The following is a 15,597-nucleotide window of genomic DNA, read 5'->3' on the forward strand; positions in this document are numbered from 1 at the left end:
AAAATCTGGAATCTAAGGGTGCAAAAAATTGAAATTTTGAGAAATCACCATTAAAGCTTTCCATCAGAGGTCCTTTAGCAGGCCGTTGCTAAGAAGAAACAGGTTTGGTTTGACACACTCTCTATTGCTTACCGCTGTATGATGTTGTGCAGAAAAGATGAACCGCAAAGCAGAAATCTGAGCTTTAAATAGATCCCTAACTTGAGTTGATCATTCCCAAAGAGCAGGCAGCAGCGAGCAGTTTGTAGGGGTGTTTCCGGCCATTTTTGTTCACGATACTGCTGCATCCAGTCACAAACATAACGTTTTGATACATTTACAATAGGACTTTTACTAAATATCTTTACTTAACATTCTGATTTTTGCCATGGTTTTGTGGTCCAGTGTCTCAAATGTCTGACAAAAGGTCAGTGGTGAACAAAGCCTTTAAATGTTTTCCAAATGTATTCTACACACCATAGCCCACTCATCATTTTTCAAAGGTTTTACGTGTTAAAAAAATGGATATTGCTAAGAAGTTGGGGCCTTAAACAGATGGCTATAAATAAAATAAGCAGTAACAGCCAGATCTCACAGCAATTCAGAACTATTTTAGGGGTGGAAAATCTATGATAATTTTTAAATCTATGATAATTTCATAACTGAGGTTTGGATTAATTTAGTGTTAAATTGCTAGTTCACCCAAAAAAAATAATTATTTCACCATTCCCAAACCCTCATGTTGTGCACAGAAGATATTAGAAAGAACGCTGGTAACCAAACAAAACTGGCCCCCATTGACTTCCATTGCATAGACAAAACAACAAAGGCATTTCTCAAAATATCTTCTTCTGTGTCCCAGGAAGTAAAAAGTCATATGGCTTTGAACTATCAAAAATAATGACAGTATTAAAATTTTTTAGGGAACCATCCCCTTAATGCTCACTTTCTGGTGCCTTATTAAAACTATTCAGTAAAGACCATTTATATTCTTACTCCAGAGAAGCTTGTATTGAACAGATACTCTCCTTGGGTGCACCTGGGTTTAACAAATACCAGAAATGGAGCCACATGAAGCAATATCTAATCCGACGTGGACCGTGACCTAAAACGAGTTTGACACCACTGGCTTAAAACATGACCCAAAATCACTGTGTTTCTCATTCGCTGTTGTGGGTTGAGAATATGAGGCCTGCTTTACCGTCCTCCCCTGGGCAGAGTCTGTCCTTGCCCTGCTAAGGAGACTCACTCACAGGCTGCTGGGGCCAGGATGGGAGTCAGAGACTGACAGAGACAGAAACCAATAGAATAAAGAATTCCTGTGGATATTGTGCCAATGCAGAAGTGTCTATTAGCGCAAGCTACTGCCTGTTAAATGACTGAACGGGTGATTTGGGGAGCTTTTTAATGCCCTGTTTGATCGAGGCTGATATTCACCGATTCTGCAAGACTCTCTGCGGTTCAATTTTATGGTTATAGACTTTAGCGAAAAGTACTAGGAAGCAGATGTGCTGTGGGTGTCCCGAGGTTCCCAAACGATGCAGCCAGAGATCGGTGATATAAAGAGCATATATCTGACATTACTCTTCATTTTAATACTGCATAAATAAAGCTGAATAAGAAATTAAACTTTAGTGCTATTCAGACAGGGCAAGCTTCCAAGGTTACAGGTTTTGAGGTTGGGGGGCAAGGTCAGGTAAATTCCTGCCTCACCAATGCACTTTGATTTGTATAAATCCTAAATGAATTAAAAGCATGCATGCTTTATTTTCCTTTAGTTTAAAACCTGTTTTATAAAGCCCATGCACAGAAAATAGACTCTTTCGTTTTAGTAATAATTACAAATATCCCAGTGCTGTCCAAATGAGTACATGAAATCACAGATGTCCAGTGCTGATTATTGAAACTGTTGGATGTTGTTTAGAAAAGAGATCCAATCCAAATTGTGGAAGCGGTACAATAATGTTCTGTTATAGAGGGTTAAGTGCAGCAACAGGCACATGGTGCTGTTTTACAAAGTGCATCAGCAGTCTGCTCACATCGGTACGAGAGAAAGAGGGAGAGAGAGAGTCATGTGCCAGTTCATTCTAACAGCCTCCATCGGCAGGCCACATGTGTGCGTTTGCAGATGGTGCAATTACTAGGACAGCATGAAACGCGCACAAACACGCACACACACACACACACACACACATGGTTTTTGTACGGTACATTTTTCTATTTTTTAATTACCATTTAGTATGTAAGTATTAGGATTTTGAATTGTCACTGTAAACTATGTGTACAGTGTGTTGTTATACTGTACATGTCATTACACACCTCGTATTCCATATGCAAGTGCACACACACACACAAACACACACACACACACACAGAGGATAAGACATTAATTCAATAGAAATGTTTGCACCTATACGCACATCCATTTATCCTATAGGATACACAACTTAACAACAGTTAGTTCCTTAAATCCGATTGGATGATAGGCCATGAGTGATCATTGTAGACAATTCAGCTAAATACTGTTTTGTATCATCCCACCACAGTAACCAATGAAATTGCGGCAATCACGGCAGATGCAAGTAATAACACACCCAGTGTGTGGTTGCAGCCTGGATGCATGCTTTGAAGTAGCAAAGACAGATCCTGAATCCTGAATGAAGTTGTTTAATAAAGCAATTGCACATGCAGGAGTTTTTTGGGACCCCCATTGGTTTCTCCTACTTATTTTCTTAACTTATTATTGTTTGAGTAAATCTGTTAAACTGCTCTACTGTATACTCAATATCAGACTCATAATCATTCTGTTATGGTCATACAGACTACCAAGTTTAGGGTCACTTAACTAAAACACTGACCTTACAAATCTTTTGATCTGAGGGATGCGCTTAAATGTTTACAACTAAAAACTGAAAGCTTTTTATGCATCTTGACTGTTCATTTACAAGACAACTTTGGAGAACTGAAAACGGGTCTCAAAGTGCAAGCTTCTGAAAATGACAGCGTTATCTTCTCTGTGTAGACTCCGAAGGCGATAACTGCATTAACTCATCTTCTGGACTGCAACCTATTATTAACTCTTATACTGCACTGTAACTTTAATAACCGCATTAACTCATCCACTGCACTGTTACTTCAACAACTGCATTAACTCACCTATTGCATTGCAACTTTAACAGCTAATGTCAATAATCTATGCACCCTTAAATCACTTGCACTATTGTTTAGTCTAAATTAGTATCTGCTCATATCCACCTGTACATTAATGTTCATAGTGTTAATGTTCATAGTATATAGTCATCTGTATATATTGTTCATAGTACATACCTACTGTCATATTTTCATAGAACATTGTACCCACTGTATAATATTTTCCTAATATTGTATTCTGTATTTATTGCTGTATATCCTGCACTTGCTAATTGCACTTCTGGTTAGACCTAAACTACATTTCGTTACACTGTACATGTATATGTGTAATGACAATAAAGTTGAATCTAATCATCTAATCTAATATATTTGTATTAATGCATTATTATCACACTAACAACCCTGTTATGCATATGATAACTGCAGTCCCAAATAATCTATCTCAAACATATGTTTAACTGTGATTTGTCTGCCCTTTACTGTCACTAGCTAATCCCGGAGAGAAATGTATGACTTTCTGTGAACGGTATCTTCACACCGGAACGGTCGCCTCAACCTCCGCTAATCATTGAGCATGTGTCTAAAAGCGGGATAAAGCCATTGTAACACTAGGTCTAAAAACAGCTGAGAAGAAAATCTCTCCCAGTGGTGGCTGACTGGGCTTCAGCCAGCTAGGCAGAAGTCTGTGCAGCTTTCATCAACACACTCACATTCTGTCAGCAGCATAACTCAGAGGTGTTAAAAATGAACTTTTAAGCTGGAGATAGAGCTCTCACTCTTTGAGATGGGGGTACAAAGGGGACACAAGCCTGCAATTTCCATCCAAGGGAGCGTATCCCAATCACATCTAGGGCACTGCTTTCACCGCCACTGTGCTTCAAACTGTTCTCCATAAAGACTAGGCAAGACGGAGACAGCCAGGCACTTTAGACTATCTCCATCACCTTCATGCTGAGCGTTGTCAGGCAGAGAAGCTGAAACACATTTAACAAAGCCATTTTTCTCCCTCTCCTGCAGATTCATACCCTCCACCATCTCCTGTCTTGAGTCCGCAGTACACACTTATTCCAGCAGGTCTACACCTTTTCCCCCGGCTCTAACACGTCTAAATATAGTCAGCCTCACAGACTGCCGTGGCTGATAACGAAGGCTGAGAACAGCTGAAATGGAAGACTGTGAATAGAACGATGATGCCATTTCAATGTTTATCTGGCACAGCCAAGTGGAAAGGGAATAGATTGAAGGACTGAGTCTCTCAAACTTTAATTGATTGCACATCCTACTGAGGCATAACTGTACTGCAATGGCAGGTAATATAGAAGGGTTTATGTAATCCAGCCTTTCTGTATTTAAGGGATATAAAATAGCCCATCTCCACATATTACGAGTCGACCTATAATAACATTTTGAAGTTAAATGCCCTCTAGCTGGCGTTCTCTATCTGCTACCATTTCCTATTTTCCCATTGCTTGGCTGGGGCACAGCCCTCGGCCAATATACAGTATTGTAGTAAAATAACCTTAAGCACTTAAAACCACAACATGATTGCATTTTATGATCATTGCTGGTGAACAAAAGCACAAATTTCACATCATCTCAGTTTTTAATTCAAATCACCATTATCAAATCCTGCGACCTTTTAAATTATGATCCTTCCCTTCTTTAACCATTCCAAGGTCATCGGCCTATTCAATACATGTGTAGATGTTAATTACATTTATTATAGGCTGGACATAAAAAGAACATAAAAGGTCAGCAAGATTTCTCTTTAAAAACCGTGCAGTTATTCATAAAAAATGACTTACCCAGCACCCCCAGCCTGTAGTTCAGGGTCACCACGATGACATTTCCATAGCTGGCCAGAATGCTGCCGTCGATCATGTTCCCCGTACCTTCCATGTATGACCCACCATGGATGTATACCATGACTGGCCTCAGTCCATTCTCATCGTGGATGTCTGTGGAAATAAAAACCAACAACCATTTGAACTAACCATTATAAAGACTCACACTGTACCTGTCGATCAACAAACAAAGGTTTCTTCAACAGATATTGACCTTACAAATGTGTGAGAAGCCTACTTTTTGCCTAACTATTTGAAAAGATATACTGTACTCCATACAAATAATCCGTAGAGTCTCCGAAACCATCAGATGATAAAACCAGACCTACATCTCAATTTAAATTGCTTCTTTATACAATGATGGAAACTAATCCCACCTCTCAGAGATCCACATCGAGATGTGTCTAATGCACAGGGAAGTCCGTAATTGCTCCAGATGCGTTGGTTATTTGTAGGGCTCTCTTGTTCTGATTAAAGCCTCTGATTAGTACATGTGTAGGAGGCTGATTATAAAACCGGATACATGGAGCCTTCGGATGGCGAAGAATCTTTGATAACATTTTACAAATTGCAAGCAGGTTTACTAGATTTAACACATCAGATATCGAATGGTCCTGAACAGGACACCTGATGTAGACGCAGATATGTCTCCTGCAATTAGTTGCAATGGAAATGAATTCAACGTTTGTAGAAGAACAAGCTTATTACAGAACATTTCAATCTATGAACATTTTTATCGATGTATCTTGGTGGATTCTTTAGTAAAAAGATGTGAACTCAGTATAACATCTACTAAAAATCTCTTCTGAAGGATTAGGAAATGATTGGTAATGGGTTTTTTGAGGGTGGATGATACAGTAAGTGTATTTCCCTAATTAAATGTGTTTCAACACTCTATGGTAAAGCTACACAACGTTGGTCAGCTCAGGGCTCCAAGAGCAGGAACCCCTTGAATTCCTAGGGCCAAAATCTTCAATATTCAATTATAAGCAGTAAATATTGCTGGTGTAATGGCTTACATTTCTGATGGTTGGTTATACTTTATTAAAGAGCTATGCTATTTTGAATCCATATAAAGTGCAGCAGCAAACACACTATAAGATGACTGACAAAAACATTCATTTAATGAAATGTCAACATTTATTTGCTTCTACATAAAGCAGAACAGTAATAGTGTCTCTGTTAAATTGTATTGTGACACACTGGAAGCTAGTACACCACCCACCATAAGGGTTCAGCATCACTCACACCAGGGATGTGGTGTGCCTACATGTGAAGAGTTCATTTGCAAAAACAGATAACTTGTCGATTAACTCTAACTAAAACGGCTAACTACACAATAAAAACATGATAACATAATAAAAAAGCTGATTTTTTAAACATTTTTAAACACATTTATCTGATTTTGCCAATAAGTCTTCATTTGATGCTACAGTCTAAAAACTGTTGTGTTAAAACAATACATTTTTGTGTTCAGTGAAGGAAGAATCGCCTACCCTGCCCTTGAAAGGGTCAATGATAAAAAATTTACTTTAGTTATTTTAATTATCTAAAAATGACACAGGTTTCAAATATTTCACATTTCTTTCATATATTCAGTTTGGTTGGTTCTAAAATGATAAAACCTTCTGGGGCGGTTTCCCGGACAGGAATTAGCTATAAAAAAGGGGGAGGGCTTAGTTACATAATTTAGGATAATTGAGTCGTTTTTAGAAACACACTTTACCGTATGCATCTTCAGACAAAACAACCACACTGATATATTTAAGTCATTTTCTATCAAGACACCTCTAACATTAGGCTTAAGCCCTGTCCCCGAAACTGCCCCTTTATTTCCTAATTGACAACGGAATGACAGATTTTCGACATAAACCCAAGGTTTTAAACACCCTGTGCATAGAGTCTGTACTGTATATCGTTGTTTTATCAGACTACTGTTTCAGCCTGCCTAAACTATCCGAAAGAATGGGTTGTGACATACAATTCTTGTAAGTCTGTGTGTCTGCTTCAGCATCCTCTGTGTACATATTGCAAACAGCTGTCTCTCAATGGGAGCGGTATGTCTCTATTAAAAACACCCTTGCTGGCTTCTCAGACTAGTTTGCAGTCCAGCAGAGGGCCAGCAAAAGACCCAGAATAATTGGTATTCAGCCAAAGCCACCTGACTGTACTTTGATTATTGGTTTCTGTTGCATATGCATTCATTAACTGAAGAGGCCGCTCACACACACACACACACACACTGTTGTCTGCTGCAGAGTTGGCACAATCCTGTAGCGCCTGTGGGCAGGCGAGCAGAATTAAAGGCAAGTCTGTGAATCGTGCTCCCCCGCAAAAGAAAACAGAGAGAGGGAGAGAGAAAGAGAGAGAGAGAAAGAGAGGTAGAAAACAACCCTTCGTGACAGGTGATTAATCTCAGTGGGGTTCTGAGTGGGCGCCAGGCAGCACACTAATGTGAGTGCATCTATTTTGCAGCTCTTTGCTGGTGTACAACTTTCACCGTTGTATCGCCTTTATTGCACTGGACCGTCAGCAAGGCCAGAACCTCCTGTCTAACACTACGCCTCTCAGCCAGGCAGACTAATCGCTGTGCAGGGGATTCTGGTTTTAGTTGAGATATTACACAAGCTTTCAGTTCACGGTTTACCCTTTACACTGGGCTAGGATGACCTTTTCTGACCCAAAATTTAAATGTACCTATTATGTCTCCACTTATAAAACGTCCCAGACACACAAACTAGACACAGAAAGGTCTATCATGAGCACTGTTGTCTGACAGACGTCAACGGTGAGAAGTGGCCAGACGGAGGAAGATGCCCAGGCTCTGGGCCTAAACCAGTAAGGCTGGTCAGCCTTTCAGACATCCAACGCAAGACACCCTGTATATTTTAGCTAAGAAAAATAAACTACATTTGTTACCCAGTAGGCACTAGACTGCTAGTTTTATGGACAGCGTCCAAGAAGACCATTTAAATCGTTCATCTCAACAGCTATTGGAAGGGAGTGGAACTTTCCAAAAACACATTAAGGGAATGGAGTTCTGCCATGAACTTGTCAAGCTTAGATACAGATACACATCTTAGGGTTCTTCACAGAAAAACACATAGATCAAGGGGACATATTAGATGGGCTATTAGCAACAAGACAGTACATCTAAACACATTTTGGATCCCAGGTGTGCCGAAACTCAATTGACATTGGAAACGTATTTAGGCTCTTGAGCAATGATGAAGCAGACCAAGTGAGATGTCAGCGCCCAGCTTTTTCACTAGCTTAGGAGATATTATAAAAGTTCCCCTCGGTCAAGCCAGGTTCACTCTGCGGAATTGTAAAGAACATGCCTTGGGTCTTAGACTCTTAAGGGCCTTTATTTCCCAATACCAATCAGCAAAACAAGGGTCCAAAACCAGTTGTTTTGTTTCCACTTCTGAAAATCTGAATTACCAGAAATCGTTTTTAAAGAATGTCTAACAAGAAATAAAAAATTGGCTGAAGATTAAGCAAAATATTGGTCTGGTTGACTTAGTGCTCGTTTCACCAAAGACATTATTATTAAAAAATATTATTTTATGGTTATTTAAACCCTTATTTTAGACATTTCGAGATTTAAATTTTTTATTTACAGACAAGATCGTGTGTTTAAAGAAGGTATTGAGTGGAATCTTTGGACATGTTGGAGGAACTTTGTAATGTTTGTGTCCTTTGATTTGGCCCTACCTTTCCTATTTTATTGTGGCATTGTGCAGGCAGAGGAAGATATAGGTAAAGATGATGAGAGAACATGAAAGACACGATGAAAGTAAAAGGAAATGATAGAGAGAGAGAGAGCAAGTGTCAAAGAGAAAAGGGAGAACGAACTGAAATGAGAGAGCGTGTGGGGGTGACTCTGCAGTGCACACACCCTGGACATTCATCATTGCCAGGACAGGCCGAGTAGGATAATATATTCCCTCATGTGCTGCACGGCACTGCAAACATTACTCATCTTTATACAGAATGAGAGAGAGGGGGAGAAATATAGAAAGACACAAAAAGAGAGAAAGAGCTGAATTCTTCATTAGATTCAACAGATCTCATTTATCCACTCCAGTAACTTACTTTCTTCTATGGAACACAATATTGAGTCCAGACTTAATGTCCGTGCCGATCTTTTCTGGACAATGATATTAAATGATGACCAGGACTGTCCCTTTATGCCAGATAAAAGTCATGTGATTTTGGAAATGAGGGTGAATACAGCTAAAGACTCAATTTTGGATAACCTCTTTAAATAGTACGGAAAGACGGCTAATGACCAGGCCGAGCAATAGCAACATTCTCTTAAGATGTTCGCTTACTCTGAAACTAATTTAAATGCGATACGGGATGGGCACGCAAGCTAAAACATAGCCTCAATATATCATTAATGGCAACTATATGACGACTGTCGGTCAGACTTCTGTTAACTGTGGCCTCCGGACATGAACCTTTTTTGGTATTCATGTACTACAACTGGGTTTTAAACGTAAGCTTTTAACATCAACCTTTAATAAAGCTGTTAGAGTACTGCCGTAGGCCCTTCATTCAGACGCAATGTTAACCAATTAAGACATGGCTGACAAGTGATATTCTTTCATTTCGTTCATTTCCGAACGAAAGCTCTTTTTGTCTCTGTGCAGACCGTGTCTTAAGAGCATCATCCTTTTAAACAGACTAGAGTGGAAGAGAGCGACTCTCTATTTTATATCTATACATTTAAAGAGTCTTCCTGGGTGGGTTTTAAAGGTGGCAGGAATTGCGGAGGCTGGTGCATTACTGTAGGGTGATTTGCAGGGTAGTCTTATGGCATAGGTAACCTCAAGGGAGCCAGGAAGAGTAATTCATCGCCACTGCAGATGTTCACACAGACAGAGCGCATCGATCCTGCCCTGCTGAAAACACCATCTTCGTCTTTCAAGCAAAAGGAGCACTTCGTGGGGGTACTTGAAAGAAAAGCCTGTATGCATTTTAACTGGATGTAAAAAATGATAATTTACTAGTGAGGATTACCATTCTAACGAAACATTAGGGTTCCTTCTGTTTTTATTTATTTCTATTTACATAATAACCTGTTCACCATCTTGGCACCTGCTGAGGAATATTAAGATAATATTTGATACATGCATTGTCTGTGAAACAAAGGCTTCAACTTTAGTTGATGTGTATATAGCTATTTGAGCATAAATAACATGTGCAATGTTACAATGGACAGAGTTCACAGAAAAGGGACATATTTTAAACTAAAAATAACTTGGCCTGGAATACCTTGCACACAAGAAATATTTTTTCCAAGGCATTTTTTAAGTGACATAAATGTAACTAAGGCATAGTCCTGGCTTAAACTAAGCCTTGTCTGTAAAAATACATAAATTTTTCCTTGAAGGTCCAGTGTATGAAATTTGGCGGCATCTAGCAGTGAGGTTGAGAATTGCAACCAACGGGTCACTCCACCCCTCCCTTTCGAAGCACTATGGTGGCTGACACAGAACTAAGATGTTGAAATGTTTTTGCTTCCTTGGCGAAGGAGATAAAGTATTTACGAAAAAAAGTTTGTCCATTTAGGGCTACTGTAAACAACCTGGGGAATTCCATGCAAGGTGACCCACGGTTTATGTAGATAGAAATACCTCATTCTAAGGTAATAAAAACATAACGCTTCATTATGTAAGCTCTATATATACATCTAAAGATATAGTTTTGCATATTATATTGCATTTCTGCCTATGGATCCTCCAAAACATTATACACAGCTGCTTTAAAACAGAATTTAAAGGCAGAATATGTGATCCTGTCCAGAAAAAGAGGGAGTGTTGACTGGTATGATTATAATCGGTGTTGCTTTTCGACACTGGAAGCATCTTCGGGAGTCAAGAGTTTCAAAGATGATGCCATGGTGACTTCTGGACAGGTAGGTACATGTTGTTATTAGATTTGGATGGGTTTTGATTATGTTGCTTATTTTGTGGACCTTTATGTAGTAGTTCAACGACATTGTTACCCAGCATCTAACAGGAACTATATATCGCATTTTGTAACATTTTACACTTATTGTTTTGTATAGCCCTCCCTGCTGCGTAATCAGCCTTACTCATGGCGCTGCGTCTCTCATCTGCCCACACCTGCAGCCTATTTCCCCCTCATATTTAATCCTGTTCCCAGCCTTTGTTCTGTGTGGGTTCGTATTGTGTTTGTGTATACCTTCCGCCTGTGTTCCTGTCTGTATAACTTTATGTAACTCTGTCCAGGATTCGCAGGCGGGAATTTAGTCTTTGCTGGCAGGATTACAGCCAGCTCGGGTTCGGACAGTGTGGCTAGATGGATCGCGCCATCCTTTCTCAACGGCTAAGTCCACTGCCGACACTGCAGATGTTGGCGCAGGCAGCACTCGGACTTCCACTGACTTTTTGACTCTGCCACGTTATTGGTTTGTTTTACTTTACTTTTGTTGATTTGTTTGTTAATAAACCTTTTTGCTTCTCAACCAACTGCACTCTGTCCCGTGACACTATGCTGCATTTAATCCCATTTTAAAGATGTAGTAACGTTATTTATTTATATGTTGCTTTGGATGACGGCGGGATCGTGATTTCAGTGCTAGCAGGCTAAAGTTAGCACCTTACCATATCAGCCATTCCGCCTTTAAGGTAAGTAGTAGGCATTTTTAGGTATTCAACTAGATGTTGAACTCAGATTCCTACATTGGTGAAACCCTCTCAAGAACCTCTGGGCAAAACTAGACATACATGGTAACTTTAGAAAGCTTAGAACCTTCATACCAGTTTACATTTATTTAACAAGAAATAACATAATAGGGTCTGAATTCATCCTCTCCTTCTGTACAAATCATATGAATCATATAAAATGTCATATTTATATCAAACAAAGCCTACATGAGTCATATATGAATTGAAATGTCTCACTCTCATGAAGCTGAGAAGGTTAAAGGAGTTTGCTATGAATCTCAACTGATTACCCTCTACCATGGTATTAGAAGGAAATCAAGCAGAATCGAGTAGAACATGCGTAAACCGCAGCAATCGATGATGATGCCCATCACTCAGAGATCATGACAGCCGCCTACCTCAGCAACTCCACAAACCACAGTGTGAATCCACTCTGGAAATTTATCAGACATGTCATGAAGACACGACCACATCCTGTACCAAACATAAATCGATTTAATTATCATATACGTGGAAATCACAGACCTGTGCTGGCTATAGTGTACTCCCCTCCTTTCATTTACACAAGCCTACCCATTCATTGCCTAATAATGCATAGTGTCTTACAAAATGTCATTTCTCTAAGTGCATTGGCATGCAGAGGAGCAAGCCAATAATATTACGTTGTGAGCAGTATCTACACCACTGTATTTGACACAAGTTACAAATAAACAGATTTTCACAGTCAAAACAAAACAGGTTAGTGCTCATGCTTCGCCGGGCAATGAAGGTAATAAATAACCAAACAGAGAAAAGAATATGAGGAAACATGTCTGTTTAATCATTTCTCTGAGGAGCAGAGAATAATAGCATGCAGCGTTTTCGTCGACCATCTTTCACTTTGCAGCACTGGGAGAAGGTTCGAGAACTGTTATTTAGGAGATGCTCTTGAATATTCTTAAGAGGAAAATGTTTGCCTTTCCACACAGTCCTTCAATTCTGTGCTTGGATTCCTCAAAAAGGAAAGAGGTGTCAAAAAGGGGTTCCGGAAGGTGTTTTGTGATGGTATGCTTCAATGGCCAAAAAAGGTAAAAAAAAAATAAATGAAATAAATGTTAAGAGTTAATTCAAAGAAAAGATGCTAGGTTTCGCTTTCATGCACAAGTATCAGGCTGGTCTCTCAGGGTTTTTTTGTCTCTAGGTAGAATGGAGAAGACAGAAAAAATACCTTTATTATCGCCACCCTCATTATTGGTGAAATCATCGCCTTTGACTGTGTGGGCTCCTACTGTCAACAACAGGGGAAAAGTAAAGAGGATAAAGGAGGTACATACTTTAAAACATCAGCTCACAATAGTACATGCACATAATAGTACATGTCCAATTATAAAAATATTTTATTACGTAGTATATAAATAGTAGGATTTTTTTGACAAAGTTTGAATGAAGCGCCAACACTACAAGAAGAACTAAATGAATTAAATCTTGCATGAGGATTCTGTTGTTTCTGTAAATGACCTTGGCTCATTAAAAATACAACACTGTGTGTTAACATTGGCTCACACTGAGAGAGCATGCGGGTTCCAATATACGCTCAGTTAACAAAGGATTGTGGGATGTCAAGCTGTTCAAACAAAAGCAAGTTGCGTGTTAATCACTAGAGTGTGAATAACACACCCACCACGGTGGCCCATAAGAACCTGCACTACATGGATTATAAGATCTGACTGTAGAACCATTTTACAACTGTATCAAGAAATGGTTAAAAGCCTAATTCATGTAATGCACTTTTCTGATCTTGATACATACTCTCCCATATACCTATGTGGTATTTACTGTGAGTTCTGTTTGATACTATAACTTGTTTAAACTTCATCACTGATCTTGACAATAAATGCAATAAAAATAGGCTTAGTACTTTTATAAAGTGGTAGCACTTTATTTTCCTCTAGGTACTATAATGCTTACTGAGTAACTAGGTATAGTGTGTACTGTACCAGTCCTAAACATAACCTAAAACTTACAAAGTACAGTACTATACATGTACTGTAGTTACCAGTATTCTGTAGTTATCTGTGTTCTGTAGGTATAGGTATTCTGTAGTTACCAGTATTCTGTAGTTATCAGTATTCTGTAGTTACCACCAGTATTCTGTAGTTACCAGTATTCTGTAGTTATCACTATTCTGTAGTTACCAGTATTCTGTAGTTACCGCCAGTATTCTGAAGCTACAAGTGTTCTGTAGTTACCGCCGGTATTCAGTAGTTATCAGTATTCTGTAGTTACCAGTGTTCTGTAGTTACCGCCAGTATTCTGTAGTTACCAGTATTCTGTAGTTACCAGTATTATGTAGTTACCAGTATTCTGTAGTTATCACTATTCTGTAGTTACCAGTATTCTGTAGTTACCGCCAGTATTCTGAAGTTACAAGTGTTCTGTAGTTACCGCCAGTATTCAGTAGTTATCAGTATTCTGTAGTTACCAGTATTCTGTAGTTACCGCCAGTATTCTGTAGTTACCAGTATTCTGTAGTTATCAGTATTCTGTAGTTACCGCCAGTATTCTTTAGTTACCAGTATTCTGTAGTTGTCAATATTCTGTAGTTACCAGTATTCTGTAGTTACCAGTATTACCGCCAGTATTCTGTAGTTACCAGTGTTCTGGTAAGTACGCTGTAAGGACACAGACTGCAAAAATGTGGTAATAATATTATTCAATACAGCAATGTTTCCTAACACCAGTCCTCATCTACCATTTACCTTTTCTTTTGGTTTTGATCAAATGTGTAGTCCCTGCTGATTAAAAGTAATCCTAAAGCAAGATGCTAGTGCTAGATTTTTGTCTTTTTTTGCCTTTTTCTCTAAATCTTTCACCAATACAGCTTTTTCATTATGAATTTCAGCAAACTCTGAACTTTTACTCAGTACTTTTTGAGTAATGGCTTATTCTGTCACCCTCCCATAAAGACTTGTCTTGTAATATGTGCTGCTCTGTTACAATGGTGCACTTTTACTGTATTCTTGGCCATTGATCTCCATGACATCAAACTAAAGCCGGCTCTCTTAGTCTTCTTGCTTTCCTAGTGAGTTTAACGTACAGTACAACCTCTTCTTACACCACCCGGCCCGCTTTTTATATGTCTATGTTTACAATATTCATTTTTATAATGTCTAACATAAGAAAATTGTAAATACATAGTAAGTGTCTTTTTGCTGAAAAAAATAAACTGAACAAATGACTTGTGTAGGGATAATAGCTTGTGCCTTTGCTAAAGGGTCAGACTGCCTTAAATAAAATGGTAAATTGCTCTCATTTGTGCATAATCATAAAATGATGGGAAATGGCAGATTTTAATCAAAGCCTAAGGACTTTACATCCGTACCATTTTCCTGGTGGCACAGTCTGTATTTTAAGGTTAGATTTAAAGGCTAAATATGAATGTAATTGATTAGAGAGAAATTACTATGAGCCATCCCAAAAAATCTGCCTATAAAGTCAATAAAAAATGTAGGCACTAGTTTTGATAATAATTTAACTTTGAAAAAGTAATACATGATTTACATTTCACCAGAAAGTCCTGACTTCATATATCATATATATCATATATAAAAACACAATGCTTAATACAAAACACACAAAATTATCTTTTTAACTTAATCTGCAGAAGATTATGTTTTTTATAATAGGAGCAAAATATTACAGCCAATATCCACACAAACAGTGTCATATTCTAGACATCTTTACGTCCTGTTTATATTTAAGGAGTCTTAAATGTACTTGTGTTTTACATTCAAAATTTATAGCAGTTACAATTTTGAAGATGATTTTTACAATGTTTTTTTTTGTGTATGGAACTTTCTAGGTTCAGCATCTTTCTGGCAGTTTTCAGATTTTGCGTCTCATCCTTTCCCAGTGTGGACTAACAGATTTGACTAGGTTTTGCA

General features: G+C 38.5%; 1 protein-coding gene across 1 annotated transcript in view; it reads right to left on the bottom strand.

Annotated features, from left to right (window-relative positions):
* nlgn4xa (neuroligin 4 X-linked a) overlaps positions 1-15,597 on the bottom strand; it is an 82,392-nt gene that overhangs the window by 52,357 nt on the left and 14,438 nt on the right. The window contains exon 3 of the mRNA XM_079462773.1: positions 4,935-5,087. Coding sequence (XP_079318899.1) covers positions 4,935-5,087 — 153 coding nt within the window. The remainder of the gene's footprint in view (positions 1-4,934; positions 5,088-15,597) is intronic.

This window comes from Barbatula barbatula, assembly GCF_947034865.1.
Source record: "Barbatula barbatula genome assembly, chromosome: 8".
Classification (NCBI taxonomy): Eukaryota; Metazoa; Chordata; class Actinopteri; order Cypriniformes; family Nemacheilidae; genus Barbatula; species Barbatula barbatula.